This window comes from Sarcophilus harrisii, chromosome X, assembly GCF_902635505.1.
Source record: "Sarcophilus harrisii chromosome X, mSarHar1.11, whole genome shotgun sequence".
In the NCBI taxonomy this organism is placed as follows: domain Eukaryota; kingdom Metazoa; phylum Chordata; class Mammalia; order Dasyuromorphia; family Dasyuridae; genus Sarcophilus; species Sarcophilus harrisii.
The window spans coordinates 49,092,032-49,112,714 of record NC_045432.1 but is presented as its reverse complement, the minus strand read 5'-3'; the positions used below and the strand labels follow the sequence as shown (position 1 = coordinate 49,112,714).

At 39.8% G+C, this 20,683-nt stretch overlaps 1 protein-coding gene across 9 annotated transcripts in view; it reads right to left on the bottom strand.

The window, feature by feature from the left end:
* Positions 1-20,683, bottom strand: part of FMR1NB (FMR1 neighbor) — a 44,754-nt gene that overhangs the window by 3,060 nt on the left and 21,011 nt on the right. For 3 of the 9 annotated variants that reach the window (XM_031944437.1, XM_031944432.1, XM_031944438.1), the window contains exon 5: positions 18,363-18,534. The exons of 1 other annotated variant lie outside the window; for it this stretch is intronic. In XM_031944437.1, coding sequence (XP_031800297.1) covers positions 18,471-18,534 — 64 coding nt within the window. In that variant the 3' untranslated portion in view covers positions 18,363-18,470. Of the gene's footprint in view, positions 1-18,356; positions 18,535-20,683 lie in introns of those variants that run through there. 5 more of the 9 variants (XM_031944440.1, XM_031944436.1, XM_031944433.1 and 2 more) reach the window with 3 other exon arrangements.

Below are 20,683 nucleotides of genomic sequence, written 5' to 3'. Positions count from 1 at the left end.
AAGAGAACTGGAATCGGAGAACCTGAATTCAAATTTTACCTGAGATGCTAACTACCTGTTTGACCCTCTGCAAGTCATTTACCCTCCATGATCTTCAATTTCTTCTTCAGTTTAAAAAATGTGAAATTGGACTAAATGGCCTCTAAATCTATGGTCCTGCATAAACAAGAGAAATAACTTTTGGGAATAATCCTTTGATCTTTAACATCGAGAGCCATAAAAGAGAACTTAGCTTCTTAAACTGTAGTTCTCTCAATCCCATATGGTCCTGCATAACCGAAAGTGTGTGTGTGAAGTGCAAAATTGTTATTTATTATCAATAAATGTTTGATTTGGATACCTATTTTTATATACCTATATATCCAGAGTCATGTAAACATTTTTAGATGAAAAGTTGTCTCTAGTGGGAAAAGTTTAAGAAACCCTGAAATAGAAGATGATTGCTGACCAAAGGTGTCTGCCATCATCCTACAGGATGTCTAGTATCGATTCCAAATAGGAGAAGTGAGGTCCTCCAGATGCTCCTGTTTGCAAGGTGACTCAAGTCAATGAAGAATATCCGGCTTCTTCAGTGAGATCCATGATTGTACCATGATTACACCAAGATTAGCTTGGTTATCCACAAGAAAAAATGAACAAAACTGATGGTGGAAAGGGATAGCATTTGAAAAAGCACAGGAGACAGCTATAGCAATTGAGTTTAAATGCTCATTTTGCCACTTACTACTTATGTGATCTTCACCAAATTATTGTTCCTTATCACTGCAAAGTGAAAATTGGATCAGGTGCAAATTCCGGCCACAAATATCCTATTCTAATGCTAAAATGTTTATCGTATGGACTAAGATCTAGTAATAACAATATTGTATGATGACCAACTGTGAATGACTCAGCTATTCTCAGCAAAGACAATGATCCAAGACAATTTTGAGGCTTATGATGAAAAATGCTATCCATGTTCAAAGAAAGAACTGATGGCATCTGAATGCAAATTGAAGCAGACTTTTTAAACGTTACTATTTTTGAGTATCTGGGGTTTGTATTTTCTTTTGCAACATGGCTAATGTGGAAATGTTTTGTGGGACTACAGATATACCATTCTATATCAATTTGCTTGCTTTCTCAATGAGGGGGAAGGGAAAGAGGGAACGGACATTAACATTTTTGTTTACATGTAATGGAGAAAAACAAAAATAAACAACATATGTAAAGTTTTCTAAAAGTATGTACCATTTTCAAAAAGTACCACATATATAAAATGGCATGTGCTTGAAGCAGCATTGTATTTCAGGATGCTGAAATCAAACAAAGAAATCCAGAAAGCAGAAGGGAAAGGCTCAATGGAGAGAGAAACATGAATCATATTAGTGTAGGAGTATACTACAAACAACTTGGACAGAATGCAGCATGGAGGAAAGAAGGGAAGGCACCTGGACAAGCAAAAGAAATGAGACTTGGGGGATGGAGTGAATAAGGTGGGGTAAATGGATACATAGAGACTTGTGCTATCCTTAGGTATCTTTACAATGAGGGAGACTGTCCAGAGACTAGTATTGCTCTGTGATGTCCTGGGGTGGGGAGGGTGGCGTTGAAAATGAATAAGAATCAAAAGTCAGAACCCTACAATATGTTGTTTACAAGAAACACATTTAAAGCAGGGGGATACATATAGAGTAAAGGTAAAAGGCTGGAGCAAAATCTATTATGCTTCAGGTAAAGTCAAAAAAGCAGGGGTAGCCATCCTTATCTCAGATCGAGCAAAAGTAAAAATTGATCTAATTAAAAGAGATAAGGAAGGAAACTACATCCTGCTAAAGGGTAGCATAAACAACGAAGCAATATCAATATTAAACATATATGCACCAAGTGGTATGGCACTCAACTTCCTAAAGGAGAAGTTAAGAGAGTTGCAAGAAGAAATAGACAACAAAACTGTAATAGTAGGAGATCTCAACCTTGCACTCTCAGAATTAGACAAATCAAACCACAAAACAAATAAGAAAGAAATTAAAGAAGTAAATAGAATATTAGAAAAATTAGGTATGTTGGATCTTTGGAGAAAATTGAATGGAGATAGAAGGGAATATACTTTCTTCTCAGCAGTTCATGGAACCTATTCAAAAATTGACCATATATTAGGACATAAAGACCTCAAAATTAAATGCAAGAAAGCAGAAATAGTAAATGCTTTCTTTTCAGATCATGATGCAATAAAAACTACATTCAACAAAAAGTTAGGGGGAAATAGACCAAAAAGTAATTGGAAACTAAACAATCTCATCTTAAAGAATGATTGGGTGAAGCAGCAAATTATAGATACAATTAATAATTTCACTCAAGATAATGACAATGATGAGACATCATACCAAAATTTGTGGGATGCAGCCAAAGCGGTAATAAGAGGGAATTTTATATCCTTAGAGGCTTACTTGAATAAAACAGAGAAAGAAAAGATTAATGAATTGGACTTGCAACTAAAAAAACTAAAAAAAGTCCAAATTAAAAACCCCCAATCAAATGCTAAATTGGAAATTCTAAAATTAAAAGGAGAAATTAAAAATATTGAAAGTAAAAAAACTATTGAACTAATTAATAAAACTAAGAGTTGGTTCTATGAAAAAGCCAATAAAATAGATAAGCCTTTGGTAAATCTGATTAGAAAAAGGAGGGAGGAAAATGAAATTAGTAGTCTTAAAAATGAAAAGGGAGAACTTTCCACCAATGAAGAGGAAATTAGAGAAATAATAAGGAGTTATTTTGCTCAACTTTATGCCAATAAATTTGATAACCTAAGTGAAATGGATGACTACCTCCAAAAATACAGACTTCCCAGACTAACAGAGGAAGAAGTAAATTGCTTGAATAGTCCCATTTCAGAAAAAGAAATAGAACAGGCAATTAAACAACTCCCTAAGAAAAAATCCCCAGGACCAGATGGATTTACATGTGAATTTTACCAAACATTTAAAGAACAATTGGCCCCAATGCTATATAAATTATTTGATAAAATAGGGAATGAAGGAGTCCTACCAAATTCCTTCTATGACACAGACATGGTACTGATACCTAAACCAGGTAGGCTGAAAACAGAGAAAGAAAATTATAGACCAATCTCCCTAATGAATATTGATGCTAAAATCTTAAATAAGATATTAGCAAAAAGACTACAGAAAATCATCTCCAAGATAATACACTATGATCAAGTAGGATTTATACCAGGAATGCAGGGCTGGTTCAATATTAGGAAAACTATCAATATAATTGGCCATGTTAATAACCAAATTAACAAAAACCATATGATCATCTCAATAGATGCAGAAAAAGCATTTGATAAAATCCAACATCCATTCCTATTAAAAACACTTGAGAGTATAGGAATAAATGGACTTTTCCTTAAAATAATCAGCAGCATCTATTTAAAACCATCAGTAAGCATCATATGTAATGGAGACAAACTGCAACCATTCCCAATAAGATCTGGAGTGAAACAAGGTTGCCCACTATCACCGTTACTATTTAATATTGTATTAGAAACGCTAGCTATAGCAATAAGAGCTGAGAAAGAGATTAAAGGAATAAGAATAGGCAATGAGGAAGCCAAATTATCACTCTTTGCCGATGACATGATGGTATACTTAGAGAACCCCAGAGATTCTGCTAAAAAGTTATTAGAAATAATCCACAACTTTAGCAAAGTTGCTGGTTATAAAATAAACCCACATAAGTCATCAGCATTCTTATATATCACTAACAAAATCCAACAGTCAGAGTTACAAAGAGAAATTCCATTTAAAGTAACTACTGATAATATAAAATATTTAGGAATCTATCTGCCAAGGGAAAATCAGAAACTTTATGAGCAAAATTACAGACCACTTTTCACACAAATTAAGTCTGATCTAACCAATTGGAAAAATATTAAATGCTCTTGGATAGGGCGAGCAAATATAATAAAGATGACAATATTACCTAAACTAATCTATTTATTTAGCGCTATACCAATCAGACTCCCAAAAAACTATTTTAATGACCTAGAAAAAATAACAACAAAGTTCATATGGAAAAACAAAAGGTCAAGAATTTCAAGGGAATTAATGAAAAAAAAATCAAATGATGGTGGCTTAGCTGTACCAGATCTAAAATTATATTATAGAGCAGCAGTTACCAAAACTATTTGGTATTGGCTAAGGAATAGATTAGTTGATCAGTGGAATAGATTAGGTTCAAGGGATAAAACAGTCAACAAATATAGCAACCTAGTCTTTGACAAACCCAAAGATCCCAGCTTTTGGGATAAGAACTTACTGTTTGATAAAAATTGCTGGGAAAATTGGAAACTAATATGGCAGAAACTAGGCATTGATCCATACTTAACGCCGTACACCAAGATAAGGTCAAAATGGGTTCATGACCTAGGCATAAAGAATGAAATTATTAATAAATTAGAGGAACATAGGATAGTTTACCTCTCAGACCTGTGGAAGGGGAAGGTCTTTATGACCAAAGCAGAACTAGAGATCATTACTGATCACAAAATAGAAAATTTCGATTATACCAAACTGAAAAGTTTTTGTACAAACAAAACTAATGCAGACAAGATTAGAAGGGAAGCAATAAACTGGGAAAATATTTTTACAGTCAAAGGTTCTGATAAAGGCCTCATTTCCAAAATATATAGAGAATTAACTCTAATTTATAAAAAATCAAGCCATTCTCCAATTGAAAAATGGTCAAAGGATATGAACAGACAATTCTCAGATGAAGAAATTGAAACTATTTCTAGTCATATGAAAAGATGCTCCAAGTCATTATTAATCAGAGAAATGCAAATTAAGACAACTCTAAGATACCACTACACACCTGTCAGATTGGCTAAGATGACAGGAAAAAATAATGTTGAGTGTTGGAGGGGATGCGGGAAAACTGGGACATTGATGCATTGTTGGTGGAGTTGTGAACCAATCCAACCATTTTGGAGAGTAGTTTGGAACTATGCTCAAAAAGTTATCAAACTGTGCATACCCTTTGATCCAGCAGTGTTACTACTGGGATTATATCCCAAAGAGATTATAAAGAAGGGAAAGGGACCTGTATGTGCACGAATGTTTGTGGCAGCCCTTTTTGTAGTGGCTAGAAACTGGAAACTGAATGGATGTCCATCAGTTGGAGAATGGCTGAATAAATTGTGGTATATGAAAATTATGGAATATTACTGTTCTGTAAGAAATGACCAACAGGATGATTTCAGAAAGGCCTGGAGAGACTTACACGAACTGATGCTGAGTGAAATGAGCAGGACCAGGAGATCATTATATACTTCAACAACAATACTAGATGATGACCAGTTCTGATGGATCAGGCCATCCTCAGCAACGAGATCAACCAAATCATTTCTAATGGAGCAGTAATGAACTGAACTAGCTATGCCCAGAAAAAGAACTCTGGGAGATGACTAAAAACCATTACATTGAATTCCCAATCCCTATATTTATGCACACCTGCATTTTTGATTTCCTTCACAAGCTAATTGTACAATAATTCAGAGTCTGATTCTTTTTGTACAGCAAAATAATGTTTTGGTCATGTATACTTATTGTGTATCTAAGTTATATTTTAATATATTTAACATCTACTGGTCATCCTGCCATCTAGGGGAGGGGGTGTGGGGGGGGGGTAAGAGGTGAAAAATTGGAACAAGAGGTTTGGCAATTGTTAATGCTGTAAAGTTACCCATGTATATATCCTGTAAATAAAAGGCTATTAAATAAATAAATAAATAAAAAGAAAATGAATAAGAAAAGAAGCTATGGCAAGGGGACTGTCTCTGTACTGTCACTATTACCTATCTCTCATCCTGCCGATTTGGAGGTGGAAGTGAGCTCAACTTGTTTAACTTTTGCCAGCCCTGAAAACAAGCATTATATCCATGAAGAAACCTTGCCACAATTGACAGAAAACTATGAAAAAAATCTGAGCTTTAATCATGGAAGACAATAGACAACCAACAAAAAACCATGACAAATCTGGGCTTGAATCATGGAAGACAATGAATAATAGCCTAGATTAAATATGAGCTGCAAACATGGGAGAAGGAGGCTATGACGTCAGAAAAAAAGGGGGATGTGATAAGAAGAAGCCAAGCTATGAAGATGAGAAAAGCAAGGCTTCAGGTGCAAAAGAATCCACTTTGTGAGCATGGAATGGATTACTTTCAGGGAATGGAGAAAAGTCAGAGCCGCAGCTGCCCAGACCATTGCTGTGAAATAGTGGCTGTCTTTGTATTCAGCCGGGAGAATAGAAATGTCCTTTTTATTTTAATCCTTTTTTCCAGAAAGCTAAGTTAAAACTTGCTTAATTCCCCTTCCACTCTGCCAGGTGAATGTGGCCTGCCCTTTGAGTTCATCAAGGCTGTGAGGCTGTAAGCGCAGGGGAGAAATCGAGTCAGGCAAGACCTTCAATTATTTCAGGAGGGAAAAAAAATCCTTTTCTAGCTAGGCCCTTTCCTTCATTCTACTTTGCCTAGAGCCCCCTCTTGTGATGAGACATGACAATTGCACCAACATTGACAAGTGGGATCATCAAACTTATCTGCAGCAGATAGGATGAAATAGTCCTGACACAGTTGGGTTTGTTGTTCCAAGTCAATCAGCACTGATTAAGCTCCTACTATGTGCTAGGCATTGGCCTAAGCTGCAAGGTCCCAGACCTGCCGTCTTGTTTTACTTTTTCTAACTCCAGCTCCCAATGATCACCGGATCTATGTTCTACCTCCATTCATCACTCAGTTCAATGCAACAAGCATCTATTGTGTGCCTTCTATGAATAAGGCCCAATACTAAGCATTAAGTCCGCACTGACAAAAATTAATCCATACTTGCCCTAAAGGGATTTATCTTTCATTGTGATAAAAAGTAGACAAATAAATACAAAATACAGACAAAATGTGAAATATATAGGGGGGCAGGCTAGAGAGCAATAACAGTGGAAAAAATCAGGGAAGACTCTTGTAAGAGGTGGCATGGGGAGTGAGCCATATAAGGGAGCAAAAGACAGAGGGCAGAAAAGGAAGCCAAGGAAAGACCTGCTAGGATACACCTGAGCACAAGAGAGGACACACGGATGAGGATCTGGCAAAGGAAGCTGAGAAGGACCGGTCAGACAGGTAGGTGGGGAACCAAGAGGTTAGACTAAATGGTCTCTAAGGTCCCCTCCAATTCTAGATCTACGATATTAAGATTTCAACTGTCTTGTGGGCTGATTAAATTAGGTAGGCAGAATCAGAACAACAATATAAATGGTGACTACAACAATTTAACCAAAAACAACAAGATAAAGTTAAACCCTCAGTAATCATAACAACCAAGCTTGGCCCCCAAAGAGATGAGTAAATGCAGTTTTCCCACAAGGCAATGGTGGAAACGATGGGCACGGAGTTTTGCTCATATTGACGAGATCGATGATAAATCCACCAGAAAATATTTATTAAGCACCTACTATGTGCCAGGCATTGTGCTAAGGATTAGATGTATTGGTTAGTTTGGGGAAACTTATTTCCTTTTGTATTTTAGACTTCGTTTCAACTGATAGCTTACTGAGTAGGGAAAGGGAAGAGACATTTGAAATGATGTGATGTAAACACAAAAGGCAGAAATAAAAATAATATGATTTTCTTAAAAAGAAAAGTCCTATACCTCACACACACCCAACTTGGTTGCAACGTCTTGTTGATTCTAAATCTACAACATTACTTTATTTGACCCCTTCTCTTTACTCACACTGCCACCATCCCAGTTCAGGGCCTCATCATCACTCATCAGGATTACTAAAATGCTCTCTTAATTTGTCTTCCTGCCTCATCTCTTTCTCTCTCTAATCCATTCTTACAATACATGTCAGACCTTATTGTTCTCATGCTCGGGATGTGTCACTATCTCCCTACTACCTCTAGTATAAAACAGAAATTCTGCTGTTTGACATTTTAAATCCTTCATAATCTGGTTCCCATTTATCTTTCTAAACTGACTTTATCTTACTCATATACTCTATATTCCAGACAAAGGGGCCTATTTGTTATTCCCCACACATGATATTTCACCTCCCACCTATGTGCCTTGGTATTTGCTGCCCTCCTGGTGCCTGGATTGTACCTCCTCACCTCCATTTCTTCAAATCCCTAGTTACCCTTAAAACTCAGCTCAATTGCCACCTCCTTCCTCCAGGATTTTTCCAGATTCTCCTGGTTAGTACTTGTCTCCAGCCTCCACCTCCATACCGCCTCCTGAAAAAATACTTGGATAGACGTACAGATAGATATAGATATGAACATAGACATAATATTTACTTATGTGTACATGTAGAATAAAAATTCTCACAAGGGAGATGATTTAGGCCAGTTCCAATGGTCTTGTGATGGAGAGAGCCATCTACATGCAGAGAGAGAACTGTGGAAACTGAGTGTGGAGCACAATATAGCATGTTCGCTCTTTTTGTTGTTTGCTTGCATTTTGTTTTCTTTCTTATTTTTTCCTTTTGATTTGATTTTTCTGGAGCAACATGATATTTGTGGAAAAAGAGAGAGAGGAAGTGCACATGTTCAACATATATTGGATCCCTTGCCGACTAAGGGGGCGGGCAGGGGAAAGAAGGGAAAAATTAAAACACAGGGTTTTGTAGAGGTGAATGCCAAAAATTATCCACGTATATATTTTGAAAATAAAAAGCTTTAATTAAAAAAATAAACAAAAGATACTTAATGTTGTTTGAAAAAGAAAAGAAAAAGTTTTAATTTTAAAAAGTTTTCACAGGAAGAAAGAAGCTCCTCCTTTTTTTGCTTGAATTATGGTGAACTCATGACTGAATATTCAAGTCATGTGCAGGAGCTGAATCATTTCAAAAGCACAGGGCAAGTAATGGGTTTCTTCAAGAAACAGGTATGTAACTGCCATATATAAAGCATTTTAAGGTTTGGAAAATTCTTCACATTCATTATTTCCTTTGAGCTTCGAAATAATCTTATGAGGTTGGTACTTCAGATATTATTTATTCACTTTTTTACAGCTGAGGAAACTGAGACATAGTCCAAGGTCACATGGTGCCTTAGTGTTAGTCACAGGATTCAAACTCATGTCTATCCTGATTCTTATGGGAAGCGACATGGTATGCTGTTCAAAATATTTTGGTTTGAATTCCAGCTCCATCACTTAGAGGATATATAGTGGATAGAGCACCAGGCCTGGAGTCAGGAAGACCTGAGTTCAAATCAGGTCTCAAACACTTGGGCAAATCACTTCACCTCTGTTTTCCTCAGTTTCCCCAACTGTAAAATGGAGATAATAACAGCACCTACTTTCCGGGGCCGTTGTGATGATCAAATGAATAGATATTTGTAACAAGTGCTTAGCTCAGTGCCTGGCATACAGCAGGGGTTTCAAATTGTTTATTTCCTGCAAGATTCAGTTACTATTTCTCTGGCCATGTTTACAAATAGAGGAGACTGGACTTAGGAGATTCCTTTAGCAATTCTAGACCTAGGATCTTATATATCAACCTCTCTATCAACCAACAAGCATTTATTAAGTGATCACAATGTGCCACAGACTCTGCTAGGTGTTGAGATAAGAATCCAGATGCAAAAAAAAAAAAAAATGAAATAGTCCCTGCCCTCATAAGGGAGTTTACATTCTGATAGAAGATAACATATATATAAAACTCCTCTTCCGATAGAAGAGGAGTTAACATGTTCATACAGAAGTATAAATACAGAATAAATAAGGTATTTAAATGCAAGACAGGGAGAGAAGAGAAAGAGAAGGGTTCTGTGAGGTGGAGAGGAAGGAAGGAAGTCATTTCGGGCATAAGGGACAGCCAATGAAAAGGCAAGAAGACAGAAGATGGAGTTCCATGAGTGAAAAACAGAGAAAAAGTTAGTTTGGTTGACTTGCAGAAATCTGAAGGGGATTAATATACAATGAGGCAGAGAGATAAGACTGGGGACTGGTAGTGAAGGTCTTCACAAGTCAAGCAGCTGAGTTTATATTTGATCCTAGAGTCACTGAGGTTATTGAGTAGGGCATGACATGGTCAGATGTGTACTTAAAGAAAATCACTCTGGCAGCTGCGTGGAAAGATTAGATGGGGAGAGATTAGAAGATTAATGTAATAGTCTAAGGAAGGTGTGAGACCATCACTAAAGTGATGAAGAGAAAAGGTTGGATGAGAGATTTTGACAATGAGCCTGACACACACATTGCCAGAGCTAGCTCAGTGCTTGGGAGGCTGCAAGAGGGGAGGTACTAGATTACTTAGCAAACTGAAGGTCCACAGAGCCACTGTGCTGACCTCATTGTTGTATGCTTGGACGATGCACCGGCACCGTGCTGGGAAACACAATCACTTCTTGGGAAGATTCTGAAGATTACCTGGCAGGATAAGGCACCGGACACTGAGGTGCCTTCTTGAGCAGAACTGCCAAGCATTCAAACCTTTCTTCAGGGAGTGCTGCTCCGTTGGGCTGGCCACACTGTTCGAATGCCAAATGTACGCTTGCCAAAAACTATTTCATGGAGAACTCACACAGAGCAAGCCCTTACGAGGCTATCAGAAAAAGTGATACAAGGACACTGTCAAGGTCTCTCAAGAACTTCAGAATCGATTGTATGACATGGGGAACACCAGCACAGGACCGCCCAGCATGGCATGCCCTCATCAGAGAAGGTGCCGTGATCTATGAGTACAGCAGGATTGAAGTAGTCCCCAAAAACATGAGATGTCCAAAGTTAGAGAATCCATCCTGAATGTTCACAGGCACTATTTGTGTCTGACCCGTGCAGAGCAACCTCAGCTCGAATTGGTCATCAGCACAGACACATTAACTCAACTCTAACACAGCCATGTCATGTAGGTCCTCTGGAGACAACAAAGGAGAATCAAAGAGAAAAGGACAGTTGAGAGACCTTTAACAGAGGTAGAAATGCTGAGATTTGGCAATTGACTGGTTATGTGAGTGAAGTAAGAGCTGAGGATATCGGCCTTATGAACGTTGTCGTCCTTAATATTGGAAGAGGACCAAAATGGCATCACTACATTGGATGGATGGATGGATGGACCAATACACTGGGTTGGGTGGGGTTCTTCCTAGCCTAGGAGCCGATTCCCTCACCTACCCCTTGCCAGCCTGTGTTGCCTGTAACATACGGGATCAAAGTAAGAGATAAACATGTCACAAACCATTTCCCTACAGTGCCACCTGGTGGCTTTTCCTTAGAAGACATATAAAGTATTCTGCAATGGAAGATTTTGACAGACTCCCAAATGAATCAGGAGGCTGCTGGTTCAAAGGAATGTTTTTCAGTTTAAATTACCACCGAAGGTCGGGTAATGAAGAAAAAGAATCTTTGAAAATATGTTGTACATTCCTGTCATCTCCCACTGCGGGGACAATTTTGAGTGGACTTTGTGGGTTTAGTGATGTCTATGCAAATATTCTCAGATCTCTAACGTCTCTCCTGAGTAGTCTCCTCTCATCAAATGCCTTTTGGACACCTCAAATTCAAGGTCTAAAACAGAGTTCGTTAAAATATTTTCCCCAAACCCTTTTTTCTCCCCTCCTAGTTGCCCACATGTGCCATGTTGGGGTCATTCTTGACTTCTCATTCTCATTCACCCCATGCGCGCAATCCATTGGCAAATACTGTCATTGCCATCTTTACAACACTCAGATATGTCCTATTGCCTTACCTTATATAGTCATGACCCTCCATCAGGCCTTTGGTACCTCTAGCCTAGGCTGTTGCCTTTCGCATGGTGGTCCTGTCTCAAATCTCTCTCTACTCTAATTTATCCTCCACATAGATGCAAAGATGATCTTTCTATTTTTGGAATACTTATATTAGACATCTCTGTCCCAGTGGTTCCTTATTTTCTCCAGAATCAAGTGCAAACTCCTCTGGCATTCGGAAACTTTAGAACCTAGCCCCTTCCTTCCTTTCCAGTCTTTCCTGCAGGTGCTTCATGATCCAATCCCACTGGCCTACTTGCTGCACTTCAGCTCCCATCTCCATGCTGTCTTCCATACCTGCGGTAGTCTGTCTCAGTGCCTCTGACAACATTCTAGATGTAGTTTGAATCTCTGAGGCCTGTTCTGATCTTTTCCCCATCCCTCCCTACTACTGTGTTCCCCGCTGAAATTACTTTCCATCTATTTTCCATATATTTCCTATGTACCTTTAGTGATGGATATCTTGTTTTCTCTATTAAAAGTATAAGTTTTTTGAAGGAATTATTTTTATTTTCTTTCTTTCTTTCTTTGTTTTCTCCACCCTTTGTATCCCTAATGCTTAACATAGTGCCTGGCCCATAGTAAGCGTTTGGTTGTCAATTGAATGGCCTACTTAACAGCAAACAGAAGTGATAGCTGCAATAATTCTTTCAGAGCCCTATTCTAAGGCAGCAATTGTTTTACAACGTGTGGGAAGCCACAAGTGCTTATGGTAAGCAATGATGTCCTAAAATAGGTACTTCATGACCCATTTCAAAAGAAGATATACAGATGAGTACCAAAAATACACAGGTAACATGGAGACAACATTCACATTCAACTGGGCCGTGAAAAACGCATCCACAAAGATGGCTTAGGAGCCAAAGAGAGTGAGAAGAGAAAGCCCCCTACAGCTCCCAACCAAACGAACCGAAGGCCTGTTGTGGGAGGGCTGCATCTAGACAACACTGCTAGCAAAGTCCTGTCTTGCATTTGGGATCTTGCTTCACATGAAATTGGAGTGTGTCACTGCCATATTCTTGGCCATGGCTGAAGCTAAGGGACAGCCTGTCCCCACAACCTAAGGACAAACGAGGAGGCTACATTCAGCTTGTCATAGCTACCCATTTGTTTCAATTCTGCTTTGTTTATCACAGAGGGCTAAGAAACTGAAATCTGCAATGAATTTCTGGAGGATTTTTCTCTGCCCCAAAAAGAGCACATTTTTGTCATCTTGAAATGATGACTTCCTAATGGACATGAGAAAAGGAGGCATCAAGATAATGGCTCAGGGGCTAACCTGGAAAACTGCAAAAGTAAATTAGGAAAAAGAATTGGTTATGTACTGGCAGGCTAGCTTTGACTAATGTATTGTGGGAGATTACTTACAGGGTGCTGGTCCACAGCAAGGCTTTGGAGAAAAATAACGAGAGTGTTAGCGCTGGAAGGGAACTTAGACAAAGCACAGCTACTGAAAAGCATGCTGGACTGGATTCTAACCTTACTTCTGCTATTTGGCCCTGCTTAAGTCCCTTCAATTCCCAGATCTGAAAAATGGGCCTAATAACCACAGATGATTCACAAAAGGACTTGCCAAATGCAAGATTGGGTGGGGGGGGGGGAGATTCAGGACCTGCCTTTACCACTGTGGTTTCTTAGCTGAATTAAATCTCCTTTTTGGGTCTAAGTTTCCTTCTCTAGATTAGATGACCACTAAGATCCCTTTCTTTTCAAGGTCTGTATCTTTGAGAAATCTAGCTCTCACTCCCTTGTTTTAGAAATGGGGAACATGAAGTCCAAAAAGATAGCTAGTGAGTAGCAGCACTAAAACAAGAATCTCAGGTGATAGTCGATCTTCTGATTTCTAGTCCAGTGTCCTTGCTACACCATCAAAATCAGGACAAAATTTATCTTTCAGTCAGGAAACCTGAGCCTGAGGTCCTTTCAGGTCTCTTGAGTTTAGACAAGGCCAGTCCTAGGAGAAAGGAAGCTTAAAAACAAGTATTTAATAAATTGGGCTCATTGGGAAAGGGAACAGAGTGGGAGAAGAGAGAGAGGACACGAGACTCAAGAGAAATGCCCACTGAAGAAAAGATGCAACAAAGATTTGTCTCTTGGGGGCATTTTCCTTGAGGTATGTTATGGAAAGTTCCAACCACCTCCATGACCCCAGTAAGCCTTGCTCCCTCCCTATTCACAATGCTCTGGACAAAGATTATACAATAGGAGCTTCAAATGTAGCCACTTCTAACTCACATCTATTGTTCCATTACTTTCCAAAGAACTCCCTTGAACCAGTTAGGACACAGGGATTCCTGTTCCCCACAGGACTGATGGAAAACCATGACTGAGTGAATAGAAGCCCTGATCCCAGGAGTAGTTCTGAAATAAAAGATTCAACACAAAGCAGGACCTACTCACCCGCGTTGTTCTCGAGTAGATGTGAAGGCAGCCGTGGGTGGCCACCATTACTGTCACCACTGCAGCTGTAAAAATGGAGCAATCAATGGGCTGGGGCTTTCTTCCTAGATATGTCTTCAGTTAAGTTGTGCTGTCACCAGGGAACAGAAGGTTTGCCTTGGAATGACTGTTGACTCTGGACAGCCTGACTGCAGCCATAGGTGAATGGAACATCTGTGGAGTCTCTGATCTCACTGCAGGTTTGAGGCAATGGATTGGACAGGAGACAAGGGAGAACTTGGGGGTTGGGGAAACAGGTTCAAGTCTTCCTTCTGGTTACAGGCAAGATATGTAAGCTCTCAATATCCCATGAGGGAGAGAAAGAAAATGAGAGAAAGTGGGAGGAAGGAAGGAAGGAAGGAAGGAAGGAAGGAAGGAAGGAAGGAAGGAAGGAAGGAAGGAAAGAATATAAGGGAAGAAGGGAAGGAAGGAGGAAAGAAGGAAGAAAGGAAAGGATACAAGGGAAGGAGGGAGGAAAAGAGGAAAGGAAGGAAGGAATGAATGGAGGGAAGGAGGGAGGAAAGAGAAAGGAAGGAAGGAAGGAGAAAGGAAGAGAGAGAGGAAAGAAGAAAGGAAGAGAAGAAAGGAGGGAAGAAAAAGGAAGGAAAGAAGGAAAAAAGGAAAGAATACAAGGGAAGGAGGGAAGAAAAGAGGGAAGGAAGGAAGGAAGGAAGGAAGGAAGGAAGGAAAGAAGGAAAGAAGGAAGGAAGGAAAGAATACAAGGGAAGAAGGGGAGGAAGGAGGAAAGAAGGAAGAAAGGAAAGGATACAAGGGAAGGAGGGAGGAAAAGAGGAAAGGAAGGAAGGAATGGAGGGAAGGAGGGAGGAAAGATAAAGGAAGGAAGGAAGGAGAAAGGAAGAGAGGAAAGATGAAAGGAAGAGAAGAAAGGAGGGAAGAAAGGAAGGATAAACAGGGAAGGAAGGAAAAATTGACAAGATTCATTGATTTCTTATCTGCATAGCCTGGTGAAAGCACTTCTCATGTTAATTAAAAATGAACAAGTCATTGTCACCCATGGAGTTCTCAGTGGACCCCCTGGTGAGTAGGAAAGATGGCCCCCTGCTGAGTATCAAAGGTGGCCCTGGGTTAAAATGGGGGAAAGTCCCATTATTCCAAAAATGGGATAGAGACTAATGTCTGCATAGTATAATACAATGATCCTGACTTCTCTCTTCATATATATATATATATATATATATATATATATATATATATAGATATTTTTGTTTGTTTTGTTTTTAATGTCTAATTACAGGCATCTAGTTCCCCTTTTCCATGTTACCTGCCATGGGGACTCAATTAGATGATGATTCCCTAAGCCACTGATAGGGTTATGCTCAGGTTAAATTGCCCACTTAAACAGTTACTTGGCCACATTCTTTACCAGCTAAAAACTGTGATTTTAAAAAATCATCCTGGCCCAAATGTCTTAAGACAGGATCTAAACTAATACCTTCCCAACTTCAAGCCTAACATGCTATCGTACCACTTAGCTGTCAAAGGGTTAGAAAGGAAACCAAAGTTATCAAAATATAAAAACAAAAAAAAGTGACCAAGAGCCCATGTTAAGTAGTTCTGCTCTAGAATGGGGAGAGTGCTTGGAAGCACTGAGCATCTGCATCAAAGGAAGAGAGAGGGGGAAGAAAAGGGGAAGGTCATCCCTAAAGATGTGTTTCTGAGAAACTGCATGTGAAACGTTTGCAAATTATACCTGGAGAACCTGATGGTGAATTGTTTGTACAGGTAATACTTGCCTCTTAACCTGCCTTGCACAATCTCCTGCCCGATTCCCCACCAGTTCCTGCCAAGCAATGGGGTTGCTGCCAATGATAGATCACAACATCAAAGACGCAGAGCTGAAAATGACCTTAAAAGTCACTTAGTTCAAGTTTCTCACTTTACAGAGAAGTCAACCAAGTTCCAGAGAGGCCATGCAATTTGCCCCACATAGATATAAAGTGGCAATGTCAGAATCTGAACTCGGGTCCTGTGGATCCTAGTTCAGTTCTATCTACTGCACTATGAAGCATTCCAGGTGAACTCACTACTTCACAAGGCAATCCATTTCCTTCCTCACCACTAGGATTATTCAGCCTTACTCCTTCTTTTTGGTCTGAAACCTGCCTTCTGAGAATGAGCTAGAATTTCTTTTTGCAAGAACACAGGTTAGCTATCATAGCTATCAGATGATCTGGACAATTTAATGTTGACTTGAAAGTTGAAGGCTAGCGTTTTTCCAACTGGATTTGTGTATGTGGAAATGCAGCAGAACTTTCCATTTACTTTTCATGCCATCGCCATATAACAACGTACAACACGATATCCTGTTTAAAACTTAGTTCTCCCAGACAAGTGAGCTAATCTAGAGAACAACTGTGAATACTAAGAAAACAGATTTATCACACACACAATGAAGGAACGATGAATCCAATAAAACTCTCATTTTTCTAGTTAGTTACTGGTTGCCCTCCAGGGCCAAAGAACCAATTCACTCTGTAGCTTTCAATTCTCAAAAAGCAAATATATCGGATGCAACACTCTCCAAAATAAACCAATCTAGTCTCATAGTCTCCTTGAGCGCTGACCAGCAAGTAATGGTTCACAAAATACATTTAGAGCTAAAAGGTATCTTAGAGGTCACTGACTCAGTCTTTAACAGACAAGAAAATCAAAAACCATGAAGCCCAAGTATCTGAGGCAGGATTTGACGCCAAACCTATCTACCACACCATGCTTTTCTTAAATGCTTCAGTCAAGCCACGATTTCTAGCAAAACACCTCAAAAAATAGTGTTCAACACAAGATTTAGCAAAGGTGAATGTTGAAAAGTCTCTTGGCGTGTATTTTGGGAAAAAAGCTATTACTAAAAAAATAAACTACAAAAAATAAAGTATGAAAAAAATAAAATGTTCAATTCCAAAGCAATATTGCCCTGGATCACAGACTAAGGGCCTAGTGATCTCAAGTGTCTCAGATCTCTGTGATCTGTGGTTAGGGCCCATGCTGTCCTCAAGGTCTTATACTCCCATCTAAGACTGGAACAGCATCTCTAAGCATTTCAATAAATATCGATGGTAATATCTGATTGCCTGAATCCCTGTCCAATGATTTGTGGACAGTGTGGCCAACCCCATGTAACAGCTGTAGGAAAAATACCAAGCAAGAAAAACTGTCAACTAATCTCCATTCTCCTTTGGGATAACAATAGATTGTTTTCTCTAGCAAGCTCTCTTCTCCCTTCTGCTCCTAGAGTTCCTAAGACACTTTCTAATCAACCCAATAAAAGGATGTGTCTTGTAAGGGTAATTTAAAACAAAACAAAGAAGCTACCAGAAAAGATTAAATTTCCTACATAGGTTTAGAAAAAGATTACAATGAAATGTGGTTGCTCATTTGGAGAGGGGGAGCCACAGAGCAAGGATCCTATTTCCTCTAGCCCCAAGCAGAGAAAAGGCTCATGTTCATAAAATTACTGAGATTAATCATTTGTTCTTGGACCCTTATTCTGTTCCAATCAGAATTAATCAACTGGAGAAAATTTTATCAAAGTTCGGTATCTGAGGCCCCAGACTTGTAAACTGTAGATTCCAAGTTCATTTGCTTAACTATAGGATGTTGGGTCTTCCACCTTTGTTTTGCCTTGTCACGGTGAACAAGCCCAGCATGACAAGAGATCACAGCTACATGGGAAGTCCTCCAAAATATTTTTGTACCTCTGGATCAATCCTTTCTCAGAGAGAAAAAGGTGACTTTTATGACTACTGTACAGCTGATGAGCACTTACTTAGGTTACTGATTATGATAGTTTCATCCAACTTGTGCTGGGATTCATAATTTAGCCTATGTATTGTATATTAACCGATGAAATTGTTGTTCTATGTTTAACCTGACCGTAACCCTTTGAAAGCATAGCCCTAAAGGCAACTCAGATCATTTGGAAGATCTGAGGTTCACTTCATTAGAAGGGACTATAGACCATTGATTTAGAGCTCTATCTTGGTCTCTCTTATCGTAGGTGGGATCCTTTTAATTCCCACCTAACCCAAACAGCAAAAACGTAGTCCCAATTTGCCTACCACATCATCTTCTCGTAATGGAGCTATGTGTTTTAGATTTATTCAGCTAGACAATGAAGGAGTGACAAATTATTTATATGAGGCAAAAGCCACATATTTTTATTGAACATGCAATCATGGATGTGGTAAAGCAAAGAAAAAAGTTTTTTCTTCTATGATGTTCGACCACATTTAAGTGATTATGGCGTGATCCTCTTGTCTGGGTAGGTCAAATACCAGAAGCCTCTTATAGTATGTGCCTGCCTATAAAAAAAAGAAAGGTCACATTTCAAATGTCAGTTTAGCAAAAGGACTGCGCTAAGACTAGAAATGAACAGGTGCTGTTGATGAGAACTCTGGACCAGCTCAGTTTCAGGAATTACTAAACCAAACCCATCCCATTCCCATTAATCATATGATCGGGTCAGTTCTCCCATACTATTCCATTCCCACAGAATGATATATGTGAAGCTGGAGTCCACGGTTAATCCATGCAAACTGTCTCCAACCACTGAAACAACCTTGACGGAGATTTGGTTTTCTTAGTCTCATTACACACCTTGTCACTCCCTAGATCCTGCTCCTCCTCCCCTGAGAACTTAAAAATTGTGTCCCCCAAAAGCAAGTTGTTCATTCGGTATTTACTTAACAAAATGTCATTCCTACAAATCAAAATGACCTCCAAGGCTATCTCATTCAACCCTCTCTCTTTCCAAAGAGAGAAACTGAGGTTCAGAGAGCTCACAGGCCTTGTTGGAGATCGTGCAGCTCATAAGGGGCAGGACTGGGCTGATAAGCAGGCTCCCTGATCCCCAACTCAGGGCTGCGGTTTGCCAAGGGATCACTCATTTTCTCTCCAAACGCCATCACTGAGATGGCATGGACAAAGGAGGAGAGCCAAGAAACAGAACTTGGGGCAAAAATATCGTGGGAGTATATCTGGAACAAAATGTGGGGAAGGCCTGGTCAAACAAAATGGTTTTTACCTCTGGACTCTTTATGTTGCAGGGCAATTAAATGCACTTTACAAGGACATGTCCGGATGCTTTTTCAGTGCTGGGATTTGGAAGGTGGCATGTTGGTCGCTGCTAGCGTTCCCGTGCTTCCTGTATTACCCAAAGGGCTGCGGTCGTGCACATGGACGAAGAGCTCTCTGCACGCCGATATTCGGGAACAGAACTCTTATGTCAGTGTGTGAGGGCAGTGATAAATGGAGCTGGATTCCTTTGTTAGCAGTTTCACTGGAGGCTGCCGAGATTTTTCTAGCGCCTCACACACTTCCCATTTATCATTTCATCTGATCCTCACAACTGTGCAAGGTACTTACCACAGTGATGAATATTCCCATTTGAGGAAAATGAAACTCAGATGAACAAAGTGACATATCCAGAATGATACAGCTAGTATTAGAATCGGGATTTGAACTCAGCTCTTCGTGCCTCTCAGTCCCGGCCTCATCGCCTAGGCCATGCTGCTGCCTCTTTATGTGACTGGCCTTGCCATTAACTTAGTTCCAAAGTTTATAGAAAAGACAATAGAGGACGTGTCATTTTTACACATTTTTTTTTATACAGTATATTCAGTGGAGAGATGCCTAATGGAGGTGCTTTACTATAAGAATAAGAATCCTAGCGAGTAACTGCCAAGTGTTTTAACTTACAAAGGGCTCTGATGAAAGGTCAAAGTGATTTGACCATTCAGGCCCAGTGCCCAGTCACAGAGAAGCAGTCGAGGCAGAGTTGGGGATGCCTTGCCCTTGAAAAACGGCTGGGTCGAGCACGTACCTCGCGGGGCTAGGCTAACGTTTTGGTCCAACTCTGCCGACCGAGGCATTCCAGCTGGGCCTCCTCCAAGAGGAGGATGGTGAATTACTTTCTAAGAAGGCACAATCCCCCCAGTCTCTGGCATTCAGAATCCCTCATCAATCGCCCTGTTGTCAGGGCTCTACAGTCAGCTGTGAGAGCAGGAATGACTGCGCAGGGCACAGAGGGAGCAAGGACCAGGTTCCCACTCATCGTATGTAAATATTGCAGAGAATGCTATAGGCTAAAGCCAGGCAGCTGGAAGAAGACAGCGGATCAACAAACAAGTGGCCCTATCAACACATGCCAGCCCCACCGAGCTCATACCAGCAGAGGGCAATGAGATCACCACCTGCAGATTCACAGAAAGAGCCAGATCATTGAAGCCATGGAAGAGGAGGAGTCTGCTAACGGAGAAAGCTGGAGAGAAAAGGCTGGGCCGAGGCCAGAGCCTGAAGGGATACCCACACTTTGGGAACAGGTGAAGGAAGAAAAGTGCACAAAAGAACCAGAAAAGGAGCAGCCACAAGGGTGCACTATCATGGAAGCCAAGGTATTGAGAGAGGATAAATAAGGTATTGAAAAGCCAAACAACATGACCACCATTAGAC